At 36.2% G+C, this 23481-nt stretch overlaps 1 protein-coding gene across 3 annotated transcripts in view; it reads left to right on the top strand.

The window, feature by feature from the left end:
• Window positions 1-16895, top strand: part of pja2 (praja ring finger ubiquitin ligase 2) — a 109638-nt gene extending 92743 nt beyond the window's left edge. For all 3 annotated transcript variants that reach the window (XM_039759414.1, XM_039759415.1, XM_039759413.1), the window contains 4 exons: window positions 4694-4805; window positions 11973-12087; window positions 14048-14163; window positions 16178-16895. In XM_039759414.1, the coding sequence (XP_039615348.1) occupies window positions 4694-4805; window positions 11973-12087; window positions 14048-14163; window positions 16178-16303 (469 nt within the window). In that variant the 3' untranslated portion in view covers window positions 16304-16895. The remainder of the gene's footprint in view (window positions 1-4693; window positions 4806-11972; window positions 12088-14047; window positions 14164-16177) is intronic.
• Window positions 16896-23481: the final 6586 nt, after the last annotated feature.

The following is a 23481-nucleotide window of genomic DNA, read 5'->3' as shown; positions in this document are numbered from 1 at the left end:
TTCTCCTTGTGATTATCACCCTTTCCTAATCTGAAGGACTATCTCCTTCAGATTTTATGAATGATGAAGACAAAACTTCTATTTAGGATAATCAGGAAACATTTGAAACATTATAAAACACAGTATTTATAGGGATTATGCTGAAAGGTAAAAAAATTGTTTCTCTTAAGTTTTAAGTTCTCTTAACTTTTTGAACACGCTTTTGTACTTAAGAAGCAGTGAAATTTGGTCACTTTCATAAGCAATATTAGCATTTTAGTATAACAGTAGAAAAGAAGTATATCTGTTGTATTTACATCATGTCTTGTGTCATTCTTAAAATGTGGGCTGACTGCATTCCTTGCTGTCCCATAATAAATTCAGACAAGCTGTCCAGCCCAGGAACTTCATTGGTTTAAGATCTTTGACCAATGTTTAGATACGGTTTTCACAACTTGACTGTTTATACTGGATTTGTGGTTGGTACCAGTGTTTAACTGAATGAATGGTGGGAGGTAACAGTTTTCTGTCTGTCTTGGCACTTGGCAGCTTTGTTCAAATTTGCCATTCTGTAGTAAGAGTATCGTCGGTATGCTGACCTGGGCATTGACAAGCTTGATTGTTTGGCGGCCACAGCAGGAAAGTATCTTATTTTTTTTTATTCTTTGTTTGTCTTGATTTAATCAAGCTACCATGACCCTCATCAGAAGAAAGCATTTTTGGACTGGTTGTTTTATGACAATTGGCTATGATCTTTGGCTTTTCTTTTGGTAGTCTGTGGCTTCCATGTTTTTCACAGTTTATGTTTTGTATGTATGCAGTAATTTTTAAATTGTACAAATGTGTTGTGTATTATGAGGTTTCCAAAAGGCACCATCAGGACTACATGCTTTATCAATAGCCACTGCTAAAATAGTGATAACATATTTTTTATTAGTTTCAACGGTGTTGTACAGTTGGGTCACAATGGGATTGTTTGCTCCTTGCAAACCCTGTCCATGTTGTAAATCAGCTTATACTTGTTGCTTAGTAGAGCAGCTTTCTTTAACAAAGGTATTTAAAAATAAGTAAATCCTTGCATTATAGTAACATGTGCTGCAAATGTTTCCCAATGCTTTAATTTTCTAATCACAAGTACTATGTAAATCTTTCATTCAGTAGAAACTGTCTGCCTGTGCATTCAGTGACCATTATTTTATTCATTCCTCTAAAATTTTGACCTTTAAACTCCAAAGGGATTATAGTGTTCACACAGCACAGCGTACCTACCACTGTTATACTGTGTTAAACTGGTTATTCCAGAATGTGTTAGGTTTTAGTTTCTGCTCACATAAAATTTTACTTGCAGATGGAAAATAATGCATTTGTCTTCTTAAAGCACTTCTTAACACCATCCTCTTATCGCTAAACATAATATGTTGGGATGTGGGAAGAGAGAAGTAAAGATGCTTGCTTTTTAGAGCATGCATATCTTATAAATACCTTTTTATTATAGTATTAAACAGTATCAGTCAATCAATCAATCAACATTTATATATATAGCACATATTCATACAAAAAAATGTAGCTCAAAGTGCTTTACAAAATGAATAGAGAAATAGAAGACACAATAAAAGATAAACATAAGTCAACATTAATTAACATAGAATAAGAGTAAGGTCCGATGGCCAGGGTGGACAGAAAAACAAAAAACTCCAAAGGCTGGAGAAAAAAATAAAATCTGTAGGGGTTCCAGACCAAGAGACCGCCCAGTCCCCCTGGGGACATAAGTCAAACAGTCCTCTTTGTATTTAGGGTTTTCATGGAAGGACCTGATGATGATGGTCACGTAGACTTCTGGCTTTCAGTCCATCAATGTTGGTGCATCATGATGCTTTGAGTAGGTGGTGGTGGCACAGGCCGCCACCACAAAGAAACCGGAAAAAGAAACAGAAGAGAGAGTAGGGGTCAGTATGGATTTTGGAGCCACTGTGAATAGTTATTATGAAGAATTGAACATACAGAGTATCAGTATTAAGTTAAAGTGAAGTTATAAAAAGGCCATGTTAAAGTAATGTGTTTTCAGCAGTGTTTTAAAGTGCTCTACTGTATTTGCCTGGCGAATTCCTATTGGCAGGCTATTCCAGATTTTAGGTGCATAACAGCAGAAGGCCGCCTCACCACTTCTTTTAAGTTTAGCTTTTGGAATTATAAGGAGACACTCATTTGAAGATCTAAGGTTACGATTTGGAATATAACGCGTCAGGCATTCCGATATATAAGATGGAGCGAGATTATTTAAGGCTTTATAAACCATAAGCAGTATTTTAAAGTCAATCCTGAATGACACAGGCAACCAGTGTAGTGACATCAAAACTGGAGAAATGTGTTCGGATTTTCTTTTCCCAGTTAGGATTCTAGCAGCTGCATTCTGCACTCGTTGCAAATGATTTATGTCTTTTTTGGGTAGTCCTGAGAGGAGTGCGTTACAGTAATCTAGTCTACTGAAAACAAAAGCGTGAATTAATTTCTCAGCATCTTTCAATGATATAAGAGGTCTAACTTTAGCTATGTTTCTTAAGTGAAAAATGCTGTCCTAGTGGTCTGATGAATATGCGATTTAAAATTCAGATTACAGTCAACGGTTACCCCTAAATTTTTTACTTCCGTCTTAACTTTTAATCCTAGTGCATCAAGTTTATTTCTGATAACCTCGCTGAATCCATTATTGCCAATTACTAAAATTTCAGTTTTCTTTATTTAGTTTGAGAAAATTACTATTCATCCATTCAGAAATACCAGTAAGACATTGTGTTAGTGTATCGAAAGAGTGGAGTCATCAGGTGCTATAGATAAGTACAGCTGTGTGTCATCAGCATAGCTGTGGTAGCTCACGTTGTAACCTGAGATAATCTGACCTAACGGAAGCATGTAGATTGAGAATAACAGCGGACCCAGGATAGAGCCTTGTGGAACACCATATCGGATATCATGTGTCTTTGAGATTTGATTACCACAACTCACAAAGAATTTTCTCCCTGCCAGGTAGGATTCAAACCAATTTAAGACACTGCCAGAGAGGCCCACCCATTGACTAAGGCGATTTCTAAGAATATTATGATCAATGGTGTCAAATGCAGCACTCAGATCTAAGAGGATGAGAACAGATAAATGGCCTCTGTCTGCATTTACCCGCAAGTCATTTACTACTTTAACAAGTGCAGTTTCTGTACTGTGATTTGTTCTGAAGCCTGACTGAAAAGTATCAAGAATAGCATGTTTATTTAGGTGGTCATTTAACTGCATAATGACTGCCTTCTCTAGAATTTTACTTAAGAAGGGTAGGTTAGAAATGGGTCTAAAATTTTCAAAGGCAGAGGGGTCAAGATTATTTTTCCTGAGCAGGGGTTTAACTACAGCAGTCTTAAGACAGTCTGGAAAGACCCCCGTATCTAATGACGAATTAACTATGTCCAGAATATTGTCAATTAGCACGCCTGATATTTCTTTGAAAAACCTGGTTGGTATTGGATCAAGGACGCAGGTGGAGGGTTTCAGTTGAGAGATTATACTATGTAATTCAGGTAAATCTATCCTGGTGAAAGCATTTAATTTGTTTATAACGGAGTACCGGGGCTTTGGAGGTTCTGCAGTGTTGGGGAGATATACTATGTTATCTCTAATATCATTAATTTTTTGAGTGAAAAATACAGCAATGTTCTCACAGGTTTCACTGGAAGTATTCTGGGGGCATTCCTTTGTGTTACCTGGGAATTACAGTATGTGCAACTGTAACTATCACTTTTTTGCATTCCTGGCTACAACCTAGAGATTGGTGTTTTGTTTCACAGGAAATGTAATGAAGGTTTACTCAATTTATTTAAGCAATATAATCCTGCTGTGCAGGCTCTAAGAAACCAATGTACTACAAGAATACATAAAGAATGTACATCATAAATAAACCATGCACCCAAGTATAAAATAAGTACTGTCATTTGTTTTTAACAATTTTTTCCCCATAAAGAATTAATGTTACACTTGTACATGTTTTTGAGTAATTCAGTACTTTGGATGCCTAGCCAAAACAGTTGCTTAAACATTTTATAGAGAGCAATGAGATAAATTAAAAGTTTATAAAATAAAAGGTGTTTCTTTTGTCTCTAGATGATGCAGTTTTAGCTTGTTTTTGACAAGATTACAACACTCCTTTACAACACTGGAATATGTCTATTGTTAAAGTAAAATAGTCAAATTTGCAAATTTGTATGATCAGCTGAATAAGTATTGTGAAAAAAATAGGTGATTTAGATCTGTTAATTGGTGAATCCTCATTTTTAATTTCATACAATGTTTTTGTTGATCTGTGTTGTGCTATTTCATAAAGAGTTAAAAATTATTTTTATTGTATCTTATGCATTAATTTATTAAAGAGGATTGTTTTTGTTCCCCCCAAAATCGTTTTCTTATATGTGTAACAAGTGAGTGAACTGCTCTCAATAACACAAGACATAATCTAAATATTGGTTCTCTTTTGTGAGATACCTTTTTGTTATTAAAAAGGTTAGTTGTAAAGAAGGGTGTGGCCTTAAACATTACAGATATAATACACTACTTAAAAATAATTAAGTTCCTGAGCCAGAAGCATTCAATATTTTCTTAATTGCAATATTTAATGTGCTTAAAATATGTTAATCTGTGAGGATGTCCATATGCTACTATATTCTATATTTTACAGAGCTCTGGATGACTTTGGGGAAGGATTTGGAGTGGCGCAAGCTATTTCTCACATGGATCCTCAACTGCTAACTTACATGGCACTAGAGGAGAGATTAGCCCAAGCCATGGAAGTATGTATTGATTTTTTTCTCATAAATTAATTCCAAATTTGTCTGGTAAAGAAGCCTATTTCCGATTTGCAAATGTTCTTTTATTTTTCATAGCCAAAGTAAATATATATTGTTATAATGTCATTTATTAGTAGCAGTCAAGTAGAAATCTGTATTGTTCTTTAATATATTTCAGATGTGTACATTTTGCTTTTGAGCCAAATTAACAAACACAATAGAACATGGTGAATGTTACCACCAAGTTAATGTCAAGTGAAAATTACCAGCTCATCATGAATTGGGCCATGTTTTGCTTAAATGTCTTTATGCTATACTCCCCTGTCACTGGAGACTTTCACGTTAAAAAGTAATAATTGGCAGCAGCACATGCTACGGAATTAACTTTTTCTTGTGATGCCCCAACTAAAGCAATATGTCACAAGACATTTGCAACAGTTGTTAGTCATAACCTTCATTTAAGAAAATTAGAGCAAGCTATGCACTGCCTTAGCGATTTTCCTTTTCAAATACAGCACTTTATTTAAATACCAAATTACAGGTCATGTATAATTAACACATGAAAACGTTCCCAGGCAGGACTTTGTGTCAGTGGTATGAGTTTCACTGTTTTTTGATAATCAAAACTAATCTTTGAATTCAATTTTACTTGAACCAGTGATTGAGTAGGCCTTTACAATTGCATGATGATCCCATTAAACAATTTAAAGTGCTTTGTGAATTAGGTCCTGTATTTTGCAACATTATTTTCTAATTGCCTTTACTTTTTGATTTACCCTCATATATTTATATATATATATATATATATATATATATATATATATATATATATATATATATATATATATATATATATATATATATACACACACACACACACACACACAAAAGTATACAGTATAAACAAATAAGCACTTTTAAATATATATAGTACATATTGACAGCAGAGACCCCTGATGTATACTATTAGTTAAAAACATAAACCGTAGGTTTCAGTTGTCACTATTAAATGTTACTTTGGACGATCTAGGTAAACAATATGGATCAGCTTGTGGGGCTGAATGGCCTGTTCTCTTCACAATTTTTTTCTAATGTTCTAATTTCCTTCCATCCATATTAAAAAAATAAATAAATAGAATTATAATACTAATTGCAAGGTCACGCAAAACGGCACACAAATAGCAATTGCAGAATTGGAAATTGGTCAGTGTTTTGGTTGGATGCCGGATACACATGAAATGCTAACATATAAAACTGCACCAGTTTGTGAGAGAATAAGAGGACAACACAATCCTACAAAATGAAAAACACACTTTAATATCAACATTCAGAAAGATGAGAATATTTAGTTAGCCCAGTATACTCAGTTTTCCTTTAACATCTTTTCAAGTATCCATTTTTAAGTGTGCTTTTTCATTTGTAATTAATTAAAACATGGGGGAATTTTTTTCTTTTTACTTAATTGAGTATGCTCTGGAAAACTCATTACTTGGTCTACATACAGTGCATCCGGAAAGTATTCACAGCTCATCACTTTTTCCACATTTTGTTATGTTACAGCCTTATTCCAAAATGGATTAAATTAATTTTTTTCCTCAGAATTCTACACACAACACCCCATAATAACAACGTGAAAAAAGTTTACTTGAGATTTTTGCAAATTTATTAAAAATAAAAAAATTGAGAAAGCACATGTACATAAGTATTCGCAGCCTTTGCCATGAAGCTCAAAATTGAGCTCAGGTGCATCCTGTTTCCCCTGATCATCCTTGAGATGTTTATGCAGCTTAATTGGAGTCCACCTGTGGTAAATTCAGTTGATTGGACATGATTTGGAACACACCTGTCTATATAAGGTCCCACAGTTGACAGTTCATGTCAGAGCACAAACCAAGCATGAAGTCAAAGGAATTGTCTGTAGACCTCTGAGACAGGATTGTCTCGAGGCACAAATCTGGGGAAGGTTACAGAAAAGTTTTTGCTGCTTTGAAGGTCCCAATGAGCACAGTGGCCTCCATCATCCGTAAGTGGAAGAAGTTCGAAACCTCCAGGACTCTTCCTAGAGCTGGCCGGCCATCTAAACTGAGTGATCGGGGGAGAAGGGCCTTAGTCAGGGAGGTGACCAAGAACCTGATGGTCACTCTGTCAGAGCTGCAGAGGTCCTATGTGGAGAGAGGAGAACCTTCCAGAAGGACAACCATCTCTGCAGCAATCCACCAATCAGGCCTGTATGGTAGAGTGGCCAGACGGAAGCCACTCCTTAGTAAAAGGCACATGGCAGCCCGTCTGGAGTTTGCCAAAAGGCACCTGAAGGACTCTCGGACCATGAGAAACAAAATTCTCTGGTCTGATGAGACAAAGATTGAACTGTTTGGTGTGAATGCCAGGCGTTACGTTTGGAGGAAACCAGGCACCGCTCATCACCAGGCCAATACCATCCCTACAGTGAAGCATGCTGTGGGGATGTTTTTCAGCGGCAGGAACTGGGAGACTAGTCAGGATAAAGGGAAAGATGACTGCAGTAATGTACAGAGACATCCTGGATGAGAACCTGCTCCAGAGCGCTCTTGCCCTCAGACAGGGGTGACGGTTCATCTTTCAGCAGGACAATGACCATAAGCACACAGGCAAGATGTCAAAGGAGTGGCTTCAGGACAACTCTGTGAATGTCCTTGAGTGGCCCAGCCAGAGCCCAGACTTGAATCCGATTGAATATATCTGGAGAGATCTTAAAATGGCTGTGCACCGACGCTTACCATCCAACCTGATGGAGCTTGAGAGGTGCTGCAAAGAGGAATGGGCAAAACTGGCAAAGGATAGGTGTGCCAAGCTTATGGCATCCTATTCAAAAAGACTTGAGGCTGTAATTGCCACCAAAGGTGCATTGACAAAGTATTGAGCAAAGGCTGTGAATACTTATGTAAATATGATTTCTCAGTTTTTTTATTTTTAATAAATTTGCAAAAATCTCAAGTAAACTTTTTTCATGTTGTCTTTATGGGGTGTTGTGTGTAGAATTCTGAGGGAAAAAATGAATTTAATTCATTTTGGAATAAGGCTGTAACATAACAAAATGTGGAAAAAGTAATGCGCTGTGAATACTTTCCGGATGCACTGTAGGAGTGGTTAAGAAAAAACCACTCTGACAGTCCATTGGTTTTTATTATATTTGCATTGGAAACAGTCAATGAGTGAAAAACAGAACTCCTACCATCAAAGAGCAATGTTGTCATTCATCAACAATCACCAGTTTTTGCAAAAAAAAAATGTTGTAAACTTCCCATGAATGTAATATTCTACTTCTAGACGATTCTAGAAGATTTTTTCTTCTCTGTTTGTTTCTTACTTAAACGGTATCCAAACAATAATGAGATTTAAAACAAGTCAACAGATGACCAGCTAACCCTCTTGTACCTATGTGCCCATCATACAAAATCTGTTTTAATAAAATATTTGAAAAGATAAGAAAGCAAGCATCTGAGAAATCTAAATCTGCTCTGATGATGGAGCTACAAAATATTTTGGTGGTGATCACAATAAAAACAGAAAGAAAATTAAGAGCAACAGAAATGGCAGTTGTGGTAGAGTGAGAACACTAAGAAGCCACAGAATTTAAATATCATATTTCATGAACAGCAAGTATTACCTTCTGATTAAGAAATTAGTTGGTTTGAAAATAGTGACACACCAGGAACTGAGTTTAACACAGCTGAGTTAGCTGGCTTCCTTACTTTGCATTTCATTCATTTTGACTGCTAGTTAAGGAATAAACAAAATTAAGGAGCACTGAATCTTAAAAACCAAGTCGATTTAAAATCTAAGCAAAAGATGTCTGTTCCTTTAGCTTCAGTAATTGGTTACTGATTAGGCAAGTTGTAAGAAAGAAAACCTATAGCCACTGTGGCCTGCCAGGAATACTTTACTACTTTAATCCTTGACTAAGATGCTCTGCTTAACTTTGGAAAATATAATTTATTTATCGTTTGTATAGCTGCTTAGTATAAAGAATGAAAAATGGATCATAAAAGCATATTGATCTCTGGCCTTAGAAATGCAATGGATTTGCATTTTGGGACATCCATGTTGATTTTATTCTGAAATGACTGTTTAACGTTAAAGCACAATCTTATCCCTCACTTCTGTTACTCAACTCTTCTTATGTAGGTGCTCTACACCTTCTCTAAAATTGCTGTTTCACCAGGCTCCTCCCCAACCCTGCTTCCCATTCTCGCACAACTGTCCTTGCAGCAAGACACATCACATTGCATTTGTTGTGCAGGACGCCAGCTGAATGCTGCAAACGGGACCCACACATAATTGTAATGATGTAGCGAAGCATGGTGCTCATAATGGCTCATAAGGACTTAAGCTTCTTTTCATGTCTGCTTTTATGCCTCGCTGTCTTGACAAGGATCAAGAGAATTAGTAAGATAATGACAGGATGAGAATAGCGAGAAAAGTTAAAGAGCAGACAAGAGGCAGTCAGGTTGAAGATGGAGTTGTTTTAATATTGTAACAAACAGGCAGAGACAGAGTACGGTTTGTATCATGGCATTCAGATTAACTCTTTGAGGGCTGAACATTTTTTTTCCAGAAAACAGTTTTCTGAAAAGTACACCAAGCAATGTTTTCACACAGAAATTGTCATAAAAATGTTTTGCTGCATGCTATGGCCACCAGTTCACCAGAAATGGAGAGCAGGCTGGCTGCTAGGCTGTCTTCGCATGGTGGGGGGGGCGAAAGCAGCAGAAGTCAATCGCAATTTGGTTTGTACCTCTTGTCATTGTAAGTGGAGGTCCTCCAGGCGAACATTGCTGTAGGCACGTTAGCTACACAAACCTGTTCAGCAGCACCATCAGCTGTGGATTGGTCAGCTGATGCTGGTATCTCATGCTCATTTTCGATCACTTGTATCAAAATTGGAGTCTGACAAGTCGGAGTCCAATACAGCGATAATATGGAAAACGCTGTCTACAAAGTGTTTTGCTTTATGCATTCTTTTCAGTCTCTCGCGAGATGACAGTGTAATTTTTCCGTTGTTCTTCGCTGCTCACATGAGCTCAGGGAATCTTGGTCAAACCAATGAAGCTAACTCCTTCTATCAAAGACAGTCCAATTAAAACATAACATTTGTCACTGTTCACAGTTTATTACCACCGTCAACCCCGCCTTTTGACAAAAGTTGCTATCCACCCCGAAAAAGAATTTAAATAAAAAAAGAAAGCCAGTTGGCGCATGTGGTTTCACTCATAAAAAGTTTGATCAGCACAGTATCAAGTCAGGGTTCGTACAATCTGTCTACTTTTTTCTCCTTTACACTTGCAGTAATATTTTAATAAAAGTTTCCTAAATGTTTCAAATTTCATCTCATTGTTATAGGCACTGTGTTAAACCAGCAGCAAGGTAAGACAAACACGCATGTGGGGTAATTGTAGGACACCTCATGTTCCCTGACATGAGGCTTGTTAAAGTGGGGATTTTAGAGCGTTGTAATAGAAGTAAAGTCAAAATTATGACAGTTATTTTCTACTTGATTTAATGAGAAGGTCTTGGCATTAAAAAGCAGTTAGGGATCTCAGGTTTAAGTGTAAATGTGACAGAATCAGATACAGAATTATAATTTTAGATCAGTGCAGAAGCATTTAAAAAAAGCTACTTCAAGTACACTTGTGGATCAAAGTACAGAGTACTGCGATAGGGGAAAAAAAAAACTTTTGACTGGATGTGAGCTTTACTAATGAAGTTAACAACCTAACTATTCATGATTATAAAAAGGCCATTCATGGCAGTGGAGTGCAAAAGTACATTGGTAAAATACTGCAGCTTTGCATAGCATGCCTGGGATGACTTAATGTCAAAATTAGTGCAGGTAAAACAAATAACCTTTGAATAAAAGCCCTTTAAATAAAATAAAAATAAAATTAAATTTGTTCAATTTGACATCCCTATTAAGTCATTTTAAAGCTGCCAGACTGAATGCTAGTTCCTACCTGTGGAACCTGAGCAGATGGATACATTTTTCATGTGATCATGGAGCTTGTTGAATTGCCTCAAAAATGTAGTTATGTTTTTACATACCCATTGTATAATACCTTTGCAGTTCTTCAAGGTAAATGAAAGTATATGCCATTTAAAAATACATTTTAAGTATTAGTAGTTTCAGGAAATGAATGAAAATCATAAGCTTTTTTTAATACAAGTTTACTTTGTCATGGTAGTAGTAACAAAGACATTGATTTATATATATTTCTTTCGATTACTTTTACAATGACAGCTAAGAAATTACCACCATGTACTAATGTAATGTTAACATTTTCATCACATTCTTTAGACATATACATATTTTTAAGCACCATAAGCACTAAGTATTAATTAAATACCTTCTTGTAAGCAAGCTTTTAAATTAGCTACTAGGACAATTTGAATAGTGTTTATTTATTTATTTTTATTTATTTATTTATTTATTTATTTTTTTGACATAGTTTTCATGAGAATAGTGGCTTTATATAGAAAAACTGGTGTAGATATTCTGTTTTTGTTCAGAAAAATGTATTTCTGTCAGTGTATGTAGACTTCTTACAGTTACACAACATTTAACAATATTGTTTTTTTGTATTAATTGTCCCATCAGTTGTGTTGGTTCAAGATTTCTTGTACTTGTTTGGAATATGCTTGTTGCTGTTATAATCTTGAGAGTAAGAGGACTACCCATTAACTGGCACGTGGCTTCTGTCCAGCTCAGTTTAGCTATATTTTTTTTGCTCATCTTTTTCACTTATTGTTTTTGTTGTTAGTTCTCAGGTACTATTCTGAATAGTAACTCAGTTTAACATGCAAATGCTCATCACTTAGGTCACATGTTGCATACAGAAAAACTGATGAATACTATAGGGCATTAAATAAGCTTGCTTTTTTGATTTTTGCATTAGTGATTTGCACACATTCTTCTTTAACTGCTTTTACTGGTGAAGCAGGTGATATAAAGCTTTACTGTATGTATATGTGATACACTCAATTACTGTTCCTAATTAATAACTCTGTGTTCTGGCAATTTCTGGTTGTAATCTATTCACAGATTTAGCAATATTAGTCTTACATGAATGTTTTTTCAGTGCATGCCATTCTTTTCTTAGTAACCATTTGTATGCATTTACCTGGTTTGATTAACAGGCTGCACTAGCACACCTCGAGTCCTTAGCTATTGATGTTGAGCAAGCCCATCCTCCTGCTACAGAAGAAATAATCAATTGCTTACCGAATGTGACTGTTCTGGAAGATCGGCATGGTAGGTTATAGATATTTTTTTTTTTTATCTATTTTGTTTGCGTAGAATTAAAGAAATTATAGGTAAAGTCTAATAAATATTTTAATTTACATATTTTCATTTTGTTGTACTCTGGGTTTCATCTCTGTTATTAATGTTAGTATTTTGACTTTGTAATTTAACAGTGATGTTTAAGTTAGTCATTTTTTCATGCGTCACTCATTTGTCTAATTTTATTGTTTATTTTTTAATGTTTCACAGTTTTATAATCCTAAAAGAAGTAGCTTTAAATCATTATCAAGTAGCTGTACATCAGGAATCTTTTTTTTTATTATTTTTTGTCAGGTGCAAGTAAAACAGCAGTTTTGAGGACAAAATGTGTTTTTTTTTATAAATACAGGGTTGCCATTTTCTTAATCTAACATGCATAAAGTAAATTTGTAAATAAATAAAATTGCAACCAGGAGCTATATACTTTGAAAAAAATGATTAATTTAGCTACACCAAAAAGGAAAGATGAAAAATTCCTTAATGTGTATACAGATAACACATTTACCATATAATAAAACTCTAAGGGCTGTCTGTCTGTCTGTCTGTCTGTCCTTTCCCTCAGAGCAATCTGATTGGTCTTTCTGACTTTGTTTTGATTGCTCATGTTCAGTATTGGTGACATGATCCAAAAAGGAAGTGCAAGTGTGAGACATACTAAGAGCTGCAGGCCGAGTGGTGGCTCTGAGGCTAGGGTTCTGCACTGGCAATCAGAAGGTTGCCAGTTCGAATCCCGTAAATGCCAAAAGGGACTCTGCTCTGTTGGGCCCTTGAGCAAGGCCCTTAACCTGCAATTGCTGAGCGCTTTGAGTAGTGAGAAAAGCGCTATATAAATGCAAAGAATTTATTTATTTAATTTAAGAGGGGAACAGGCATAAGAGGCATGCAGAGAAAGCCGCCTCCAAAGACAGGATGTGTAAAACTATGTGTGCAAGAGTTTGGTGAGTTCATGGAAAATCATTTTTGGACAGCCAGGAACATGTTTTGACAAACAACTAGGTGACTAGGAAAAGTTAGGTTCAATATCATTGTGCTGTCCTGGCTGGGGATATTGTCTAAATGGAAGTAACTCTCTCTTTTTTTTGTTGAGAGCAGTGAAGAGTCCATCTTTGTTACTTAACAGCAAGGCTGCAGAGGTAGATATGGGGTATGTCCAGAAATGATGAAAGTTGTGAATTCTGTAGTGATGTTATGATTAACATTCTTCTTTCGCCTTTGATGCAGAATAGGTCAGTATCTCTGAATAGCAGCCTCATCACTTAGGGACAGGAATTTTAACATTGCTTAATTCTGAAAAAGATTGTCATGCAATAGCCTTTTGCTTCAGTTTTTAAGCCAGTTTTTCACCCCTTTACACACTGTGTCTTGGACCCCCTCTCTACTGACTACAAGATCATTTAGTTTTAGGTCCACTGTTGTGCACCATTTGCCTCATGCGATGTGGGGGTGAGATTCTTGTTTATATTCTTACAGTCAGATCAGGTCTGTTTAAAATGGTCATAGGATTCTGCCCAGGGTTTATTGATGTAATTCAGGACATGGGGTATATCCAATTTGACAACCTGAGGGTTGCATTTTTGCTCTTAAATATAATTAAATATGAAATATGTTCAAATTTATATTTATTAAAATTGTATTAACTTGGACAAAAATGGAAAATCTCAAATCTCTTTGTCTCTACTCTCTGTGTCTTATAGAGCATGTTTAGATAGCTTTTACTTTTGCCAGCAAGTGCATATCATTCTGATCAAGTACATTTTATTATTTTTATGCATGGGAGAGTTCAAGTGCAAAAGTATTTTATCTTTTCATACATGTTTACACATATTGATGTATTCCTAAATATTCATGGTTGAAAATTGTGTGCTACTTTGCTGTGTGAGCAGTGTTGTGTTGTGTTTTTTTAACTTTTAACATTTTATGTTTTTTTCAGGCCAAGAACAATGCTGTGCGATTTGCTGTTGTGAATATATTAAAGATGAAATTGCAACTGAATTACCCTGCCATCATATATTCCATATGTCTTGTGTAACCCTTTGGCTAGAAAAGGTATGTTTTTTTTTTTTGCTGCACTCATAACATGGATTCCAAGTAGGGCTTAAATTTTCACTGCTTAAGTCTGTTTTTTACATTTATTTCTGAAATACATTATCGGTAGCTGATGTCTATTTTGTGTAGTTTCCAATTTCCTGCATGTTTATTATTTCTATATATTCATCGTGCTCTTTTTATTGCTAGTGTTTTCAGAGCTGGTTAAATTGGCTTCCTCAAAACTTCAGAGACTTGATTTAATTTATATCCTGACCACTATTTGTAAGTTTTTTCATGTTCGGTCTGTATGTGTTAGTTTTCACCTTTTACAAGTTTACTAAAGATTTTGTGTTAGATTGAATTGCCCCATTAACGGGGTATTTGTGATGCAATGAACTAGAATTCCATACATGGTTACTTTTTGCTTTGTGTCTTTTATTGTTGTTAAAGATTTTGGCTCTGCAAACTGTAGTCCTCTTTGCCCCGAATATGATTTTTGTTTTATTTTTCACCTGCCTCATAGTCCTTTTCAATTTTCACTTGAAAAGCTAACCAACTTTCAGGTTTTTAATTTCTTTAACATGTTGTGACTTAAATATATGAAAATGTGCTATATAAATAAATGTTGTTGTTGTTGTGTTAAATAAGAGTGTACTGTATAAGACAACTTTTGGCCAGAAGTTCACAACATAATGGACTGTGAAGTTGAACTTTAAGTACCACACAGTTAATAAAATCCTTAAGGTGATATAACTGTAGTCTGTATTCCATTTTTATTTTACTTTTCATTTTCCATTGGTTCTCTGTATTGTACGACTGTTTTTGCATCCACCCCCGCATGCCCACTGATTTAGCCTTTTCCAAAATATAGGTAATATCTAATTTAAAAAGTACCACATTACCAATTTTATTCTTATTGTAATTATTACATTTTTTATATTTATGGGTATACATGTTTTTCCAAATACCATCATTATGTACCAAAGGGCTTGAACATTGCTAAACAGAAGTTTAACACAACAGCATTTGAAGTTGCACAACACTCACAAATACAGTGAAAGCAAATCCTTAACTATCCATTATATGAACTCCCATGACTTTAAGTTTTATGGCTGTCTTTATGACGTTCTTTTGCTGGTAGTCACATTGCAAGGTCCCTTGATGTATATGTTGTATTTTGCTGACCTAAGTGCCCTTGTACCCATTTGTTTCCTTCTTATCCTCTTAAGACAAGATGCAGAGGGGAAAGTACACTATTGTGCCCTTGGTGACATGTTTAGAGTGGCTTTCATCTCTCAGGATTCATTAGCCACTTTTATTTATGATATAGCTGTGCTATTTCATTTGAAGAGAAATGTACTGAAGGTGGCTGGAGGTTGTGTACTGCTAACTAATGAGAGGAAGCTTCTCACCCAGTTTTTATTTGGTGCCAATGCCATACAGTACTTGGTGTACATACTGCTTTCTTTGTCATTTAAAAATATTAATAAATATTTGCTCTAAGGTGATAATAATCAATCTCATTATGAAATTCTTCTTGTGAGTGTCTCTGACTTTGCTCTTTTTCCTTTCAGATATATTTATTTTTATACACCATACTGTTAAGGTTTAGTACACAAGAGTAATGTAATATGCATGCATGCATATCAATACAAATTAAGTATATAATAAGCATATAATATAAATAATACAGTTTTGTTTTTGCATGTTGTTCAAGTACAGTATGCAACTAGCTCATTAATGCAATGCATGTATGCACAACAGTACTGTCAGATATTCAGAGTACAGTGAAATTCTTGCATGTCTGACCAACATATGCAATACGTCAAAATATGTACAACACTGAAAATTTTACAGAAAAACAAGAATGACCAAATGTTAGCACCTCTGACTTACACTGTAACAATGTTCTGTAAATGTAAGGGATTACAGTTTTTTGGTCTTCTCTTTCAAATGAAGAATTTGCATTGCATAATATTTATCTGATATCATCTGTTCACATACTGAGAATTTTTGTTTGATCACCTTCCAGTCAGGAACGTGTCCTGTGTGCCGCCATGTGCTGACCCCATCCCACCCTGATGCTGGAGTTGCTACATCTTTTGTGTCTGACCATGAGAGTCCTCCTTCTACACACAGTGCTGCAGGAACACGATGAAAATGCAAGGCACGTTTAAAGTACGACTATAACCACTACTGACTTCATCATACTAGATTACTTTCTGTACAGTCCATCATTTATTCCATATGTCTTAATCATTTATCTGTTTGCAGGTGTTACTAAGCTGCATCTGTTTTCTGGGGCATTACTGTCAACTGCTAGGTAACTGACGTTTGTTCAGTTTTTGTTGTGGGCGTTGGAGTATCTATGCTTGTAAATATTTGCATATAAATAAAAAAATGTATTAAAAATTTAAGTGAATAAATGCAACAGGCTTTTTTGCCTTTCCTGTAAATGTGATGTAATTCAAATAACTATTTGCTTTAAGTAATGAATAGAATTGCACAGTTAAGTCACTTTTTCTGACAGGTAATGTTTCTGAACTATGCACATGTAAAATCAAGTGAACAAATTGTACAGATTCTGCTGCTCAATATCATTCCTTTGTTAATATCCCAGCTTTATTCAGTCATGTTTCTGATATGTTGAGAAACTCAAATTATCCGTTCATATATCTCAACTCTACTGTACTCATTTCTTAATTTCTGCAATTCAAATTTTCCAATAAAAGTCATAAAGCTGTTTCTTCCAGTGGTATTTGTTTTTTTGTTTTTCCCACCAACATTTTATTGTGTATTGAAATTGATAATATTAATAGAAACTTTATATTTTTTTCAAAAAGTAGACACTAGCAAATTTAAACAAAGTTTTTTTTATGGTTTGTGTTTTAAGTGGCAGTTGTCCATTTTTATCACGTGTGTTATAAGTGAACTCTTCTTGGACTGATCCTGACATCAGTTGCCATTTTTGCTGCATTGATCACCGAGAGATTTGCAATGCAAGCTTGTGTGATAAATTCCTGTTCTTCTTTAATGATGCCCATCTGTATTTGCACTCCTTTTTCTCTCATTAACTGTTGCAAAAATTTCCAACAGCTGGCCCTGTAATATTGCTTAGAGCTGTGCTTCCTTAACATGGTCCTTTAGAGTGCTGCTGTGCCTTCTGGGTTTTTTTTTTTTTCCTTAACCAATTTATTATTCAGGAACTAATTAGTGCATGTATTTGGACTCCAAGTTTAATTAAAGACATTTTTGTTGCTTCTAAATTTAAATTTAATGGCAGTGCAGAAATTACTGTGCTCAATTAGTCTTATTTTCCTGCAGACTGTTTTCTTTTCCATTTTTATCCTAAATTTTCATTTTTAAAGCAGCAAGTTTATAAATGAATAGTTAATAGCTTTGATTTAGATTAGTTATTTGCATTGGTGTCAGTGAATTTTCATTTGTAAAGGGGAATATTTGAAAGCAATCCCAGGGCCGAGTTTGGAAAACACTGTTTTAGTTCAAAGGCTCCTTTTTATGTTGTTTATTTTAAGAATTAATGTCCTTGTTAACAGTGTTACCTTAATTGCACTCTATTACAAATGCATATTAACACTAGAATTACCAGAGCCTACTTAAAAACTCGTAATTCGGCCCCACCTTAAACTGCTTCTTAAATCCCTTCACACCTCTCCGCCAGCGCCCTTTGTTCTCTAAATGTGCTGATAAAGAGAAGCCGCTATTCCATCCCCCACCAATTTAGAACGTGCACAACTTCTCTCAGCTCATGCCTTGATTGAGTATCTGGGAGTGAAGTGGAGTTTTAGAGTGAAATAATAGATCGTTGTTTGGAACACACGATTTCATGTCTGTTCCGTTTCTACAGTAATCTGTGTCAACACATTGTTAAAACATCTAAACTTTTTTATATTCTAGTAGTAGATGACAAAATGTAGGCATAAACTATATAATGTATGAAGCCTGAAGTCCAAATAGCAAAGAAACATTTTCACAAGAATAACACAATTGCACTTTTATTCAAACATATAACTGCAGAAAGAAAACGCCTTTAACATGCACATTGACACCACTTTACTATAATTGACTGTAGTTCAATAGATACAGCCTCCGCTTAGGAATCAAGGGGTCACGGGTTCGATCCTGCCTCCCTTTGAGAAGTAAACTGTTCTTAGTCTTACTGTTTTAGAATAAAACATACTTTTGATTTCAGTCTGTAACAGCCGGTGCAATTTATGATCTTTGTAAAGGTTAGCTTTTTTTTTTATTCACTTTTCACTCTCTCAGTCGCGTTCAGAATCAATCCATACAACCCCATCTGACACGGCTGTTTTCACTAAAGACGCGCTTATAGCTCTGCAGTGTACCACGATGCATACTAACGCCCCGTTCTGACACACAACGCTGGCGAAGCTGCCTTCTTCGTATCTCCCCGCTCCTTGCTTTTCTTTTTATTCAGTTTTATTGAGTGTTCCTGCCAGTTCCCGCATGTTGCTGTATGCTTTTCTTTTGCACCCCAGGACATGCAGAAGAAAGAATGGTAAAGACCAACTTCGGCGCTTATATGCAATCATCAGACACTCCCCATCTGCCCGTCGCTCAAACACAGGAACATATATTGGTGTAAAAGTATAACAAAAGTGCACTTTTATTCAAGTGCACTTTTTCCATCGCTTTTCCTGTAAGAAGCAGTGTACACACTTCTCTCTATGCTGTGGTTTCTATTACACACCTGAAAGAAAGACAATATATGTGAAAATATAATCGTATCAATGCAATATTATTTGAAAACAACAGCGCAGATCGGACTGGCAGGAACACTCAATAAAACTGAATAAAAAGAAAATCAAGTGACGGTGAGATACGAAGAAGACAGCTTCGCCAGCGCCTGTGTGTCAGAACCGGTGGGGTGCGTTAGTATGCATCGTGGTACAGCACAGAGCTATAGCGCCTGTATTCTGTTTCTTTTGTACCCAGGGCACGCAGAGGAGAGAATAGTAAAGGGCAGTAAGTTCGGCGCTATATGCAATCATCAGACACTCTCCATCTGCCCGTTGTTTTGTTATACTTTTCAATACTTTTATACTGCTCAAACGGGCATGCTCAAAAATACACGGTAATGCCACGAAAAGTGCACGCAGACACTTCATTTCGCAAACAAAACAAGTGCACTTTTATTCAAAACTACCTGTATAACCAAGAAAAAGAAAGCAAGTTACAGTAGGCGATTGATACGACATCTTGCATGGTGCAATGCTAAGAAGTGAAGATTTTCATTCCGTGCTATATAAAATCATCACATTCAAATATTAACAGTTCCCACACACCCAAGGACCGCCCTTCCTACATTTACGACACGCGGTACTTGTTGCCGCGTACACACCTCTCTGTGCTATGGTTTCTATTACACTGAATGAGCACCTGACACTGTACTTTCTTCCCTGGGGAAGGTCCCGATCAGAGAATTTCCAGTTCCTGCATTAATTTTACACCCGATCTGACGCTGTTCGCTTTCAAATAATATTGCATTAGTGCGATGATTGCATATAGCGACGAACTTACTGCTCTTTACTATTCTCCCTCTGCGTGCCCTGGAGTACAAAAAGAAACAGAATACAGACGCCGCTTATAGCTCTGTGCTGTACCACGATGCATACTAACGCACCCCACCGGTTCTGACACACAGACGCTGGCGAAGCTGTCTTCTTCGTATCTCACCGCCACTTGATTTTCTTTTTATTCAGTTTTATTGAGTGTTCCTGCCAGTCTGATCTGACGCTGTTCGTTTTCAAATAATATTGCATTAGTACGATTATATTTTCACATATATTGTCTTTCTTTCAGGTGTGTAATAGAAACCACAGCATAGAGAGAAGTGTGTACACTGCTTCTTACAGGAAAAGGCGATGGAAAAGTGCACTTGAATAAAAGTGCACTTTTGTTATACTTTTACACCAATATATGTTCCTGTGTTTGAACGACACGGGCAGATGGGGAGTGTCTGATGATTGCATATAGCCGGTTGGTCTTTACCATTCTTTCTTCTGCATGTCATGGGGTGCAAAAGAAAAAGCATACAGCAACATGCGGAACTGGCAGGAACACTCAATAAAACTGAATAAAAAGAAAAGCAAGTGACGGTGAGATACGAAGAAGGCAGCTTCGCCAGCGCTTGTGTGTCAGAACCGGGGCGTTAGTATGCATCGTGGTACACTGCAGAGCTATAGCGCGTTTTTAGTGAAAACAGCCGTGTCAGATGGGGTTGTATGGATTGATTCTGAACGCGACTGAGAGAGTGAAAAGTGAATAAAAAAAAAAAAAGCTAACCTTTACAAAGATCATAAATTGCACCGGCTGTTACAGACTGAAATCAAAAGTATGTTTTTATTCTAAAACAGTAAGACTAAGAACAGTTTACTTCTCAAAAGGGAGGGGCGAGGATCGAACCTGTGACCCCTTGATTCCTAGGCGGGGCTGTATCTATTGAACTACAGAGTCAATTATAGTAAAGTGGTGTCAATGTCGCATGTTAAGGCGCGTTTTCTTTCTGCAGTTATATGTTTGAATAAAAGTGCAATTGTGTTATTCTTGTGAAAATGTTTCTTTGCTATTTGGACTTCAGGCTTCATACATTATATAGTTTATGCCTACATTTTGTCATCTACTACTAGAATATAAAAAAGTTTCTGTTTTAACAATGTGTTGACACAGATTACTGTAGAAACGGAACAGACATGAAATGCGTGTTCCAAACAACGATCTATTATTTCACTCTAAAACTCCACTTCACCCCAGATACTCAATCAAGGCATGAGCTGAGAGAAGTTCGTGCACGCTCTAAATTGGTGGGGGATGGAATAGCCGGCTTCTCTTTATCAGCACATTTAGAGAACAAAGGACGCTGGAGAGGTGTGAAGGGATTTAAGAAGCAGTTTAAGGTGGGACGGAATTACGAAGTTTTTCAGTAGGCTCTGGTAATTCTAGTGTTAAACGGCAGTTGACTACAGTGAAAAGAGCAGTATTTCCTAAGAGGAGCTGTTAATTGAAATCCATTTAAATCTGCATCCTCGTCTAGTGGTTACTTTGAAATTTTACTTAAAGTACCTATGAATAAAACTTTAATCTTTGTTAAAATACATTGGAAAGTAAAAATGTACTTTATAGTTTGTGGTTTTGATTGTTTGATCTTAAATGTATTCTCTCTCCAAGTCTATATTGGGCATGCTATATGAAAATATTATAAGAGCTACCGTGGCATTTCTTTGATTTCGGGTCATTCAAGTTTGGTAAGTAAAGAAGCCTAACAGACATGTTCATCTTCATGTGGTGTATCTGAAACTGCTGCAGTGTTTGCCACCAAAGTGTTGACTTTTTGAAAGCTTTCACTGCTTCTGTAATTCAGTGAATTTTATTTTGTACTAACTGTGTTTCCTGTCTTTGCCAGGGAAACCTCCCAAGATGATAGGCCTTTGTTATAGTGCTGTTAATCGGTTGTGTCAGAAGTACTATAAATAATCGAGTACTTCTCTGTGTGCGATATTTGTTTTTGTTTTTCTCACCAAGATGCCCATAATAGTTTGATGGAGCTCCATTCTCTTGAAAATGCTACCTATAATTGCACATGAGTAAAACATTCCTGCTGTAGGTCAGTTCCTGCTTTTTCCTAAAGACTTGGTTTAGTTGGTGATCATTGCAAAGCACAATTTTGCAGGAAATTATATCCTTTTGAATTGAAACTTCTGAATGTAGAGCCTGCCTTCTCCTATGTAGAGTCTCGCTTGGTAGTCTGGCGTGTTCTTCATCTATTTTAGTAATTTCACTTTTTATCTCTGCTACTTTCTTGGCCTCGGATTTATTTCTGTGGGAAAGATATGAGATAATCTGTCCTCTTAAGAAGGCCTTAAGAGTTTCCCAGAGTATTCCTGCAGAGATCTCGGGGGATGTATTTGTCTCTAGAAAGAATTTGATTTGTTTGGATATAAATTCAGTACAATTCTCGCCAGCTAATAGAAGCGGGTTGAGGCGCCATCTGCGGGTGAGTGTATGGGGCTTAGTAATTTTAGCTCCAAGATCATAGGTGCATGGTCAGAAATAACAATAGCATCGTATTTGCAAGATTTAATCTTTGGCAAGAAGTTATTGTCTATAAAGAAGTAATCGATCATTGTTTTAAATCTCTGCTTTGTGTGTCATAAGAAAACGGACACCGAAGCTGTACGTAGATTAGCGGTAAACTGTTGGCAGAGGCTTTTTCAAAGAGTTTTGCCAATTTTGAAAAGTATATGTATAAAATTACAAAAGCGAGATGTACTGTACCATGTGGTTGTGATTTTTCCTTGTTCTTTTTTTTTTTTTTTAAAAAAAAAGCCATCAGCCCTTTCCTTACTGTCGAACATTTAAAAAAATTTTAACATCCAAAAGTCACATGCCAGGCACTTCAGGTGTCTGGTATCTTTCATCATGCACTATTGTTAAAGGATGAACTGAGCAGACATTCACAGCAAACACAAAACAGACCAGCGAACTAAAAGGGTGTGCGTTTTATTTGTGGCATGCAATGTCATTTTAGAGCAGCAGACAGGGCCAAGGTGTTCAGAAGCTGCATGAAACCTTTAAGAAAGGGTACAGAGGGACATGTTAAAAATCAGATCCTCTACTTTGTCGTCTTCGTAACTTCTGTTTGTTGTAATCCTTACGGGCCGCCACACTTTCTTTAGAAAGGAGACGTATTCACTTGCTTTTCAAGCCAAAGGTTTTTGGCTGACTTTCTTTAATCCAACTCCTTTCAGTGCTTCCTTGGCTCCTTTTATCCTGCTCCATTTCCTGACTTTGATATGTTTCTGGTGAATTGCTTTACTAATATTCAGAGAAGCAGATCACATATATTCATCCCAGTGGACTATAACAATATTGCATAGAAAATGGCTTGTATTCATAGTGTGAAAAATATGCAAAATGCTCCTTTTATGAGGCTCCTGTGCAGACAGAAAGGTCCTATCAGGCTTTTTTTGGACAACGAGCACTGGCCCAGACAGAGAGCTACAGTGAAGGATCTGGAAGAGACGCAGGAAACCCAAGACCATGTGTTGTGAAGTTAACTTGATGATTGGCTTCTTTGATTAAAGATTCAGTTTGAGTATATACGCTGACATGACAAACTTCTTAGTTATATTTTATTGAATCTAAAAATCTCATACAGTAGCTGGCCGGTGTACAGTGTGCTAAATGCAAGTCAAAGATTTGGTGGTAATTGTCTGCCTTTAAAAAATTTTTCATAAAATAAGAGAAGGAAACCATCTCCCAAAACTGTTTAATTTTTCTAGGCTAATATTATCA

This window comes from Polypterus senegalus, chromosome 7 (genome assembly GCF_016835505.1).
Source record: "Polypterus senegalus isolate Bchr_013 chromosome 7, ASM1683550v1, whole genome shotgun sequence".
Classification (NCBI taxonomy): domain Eukaryota; kingdom Metazoa; phylum Chordata; class Cladistia; order Polypteriformes; family Polypteridae; genus Polypterus; species Polypterus senegalus.
This window is presented reverse-complemented; position numbering and strand designations above follow the sequence as displayed.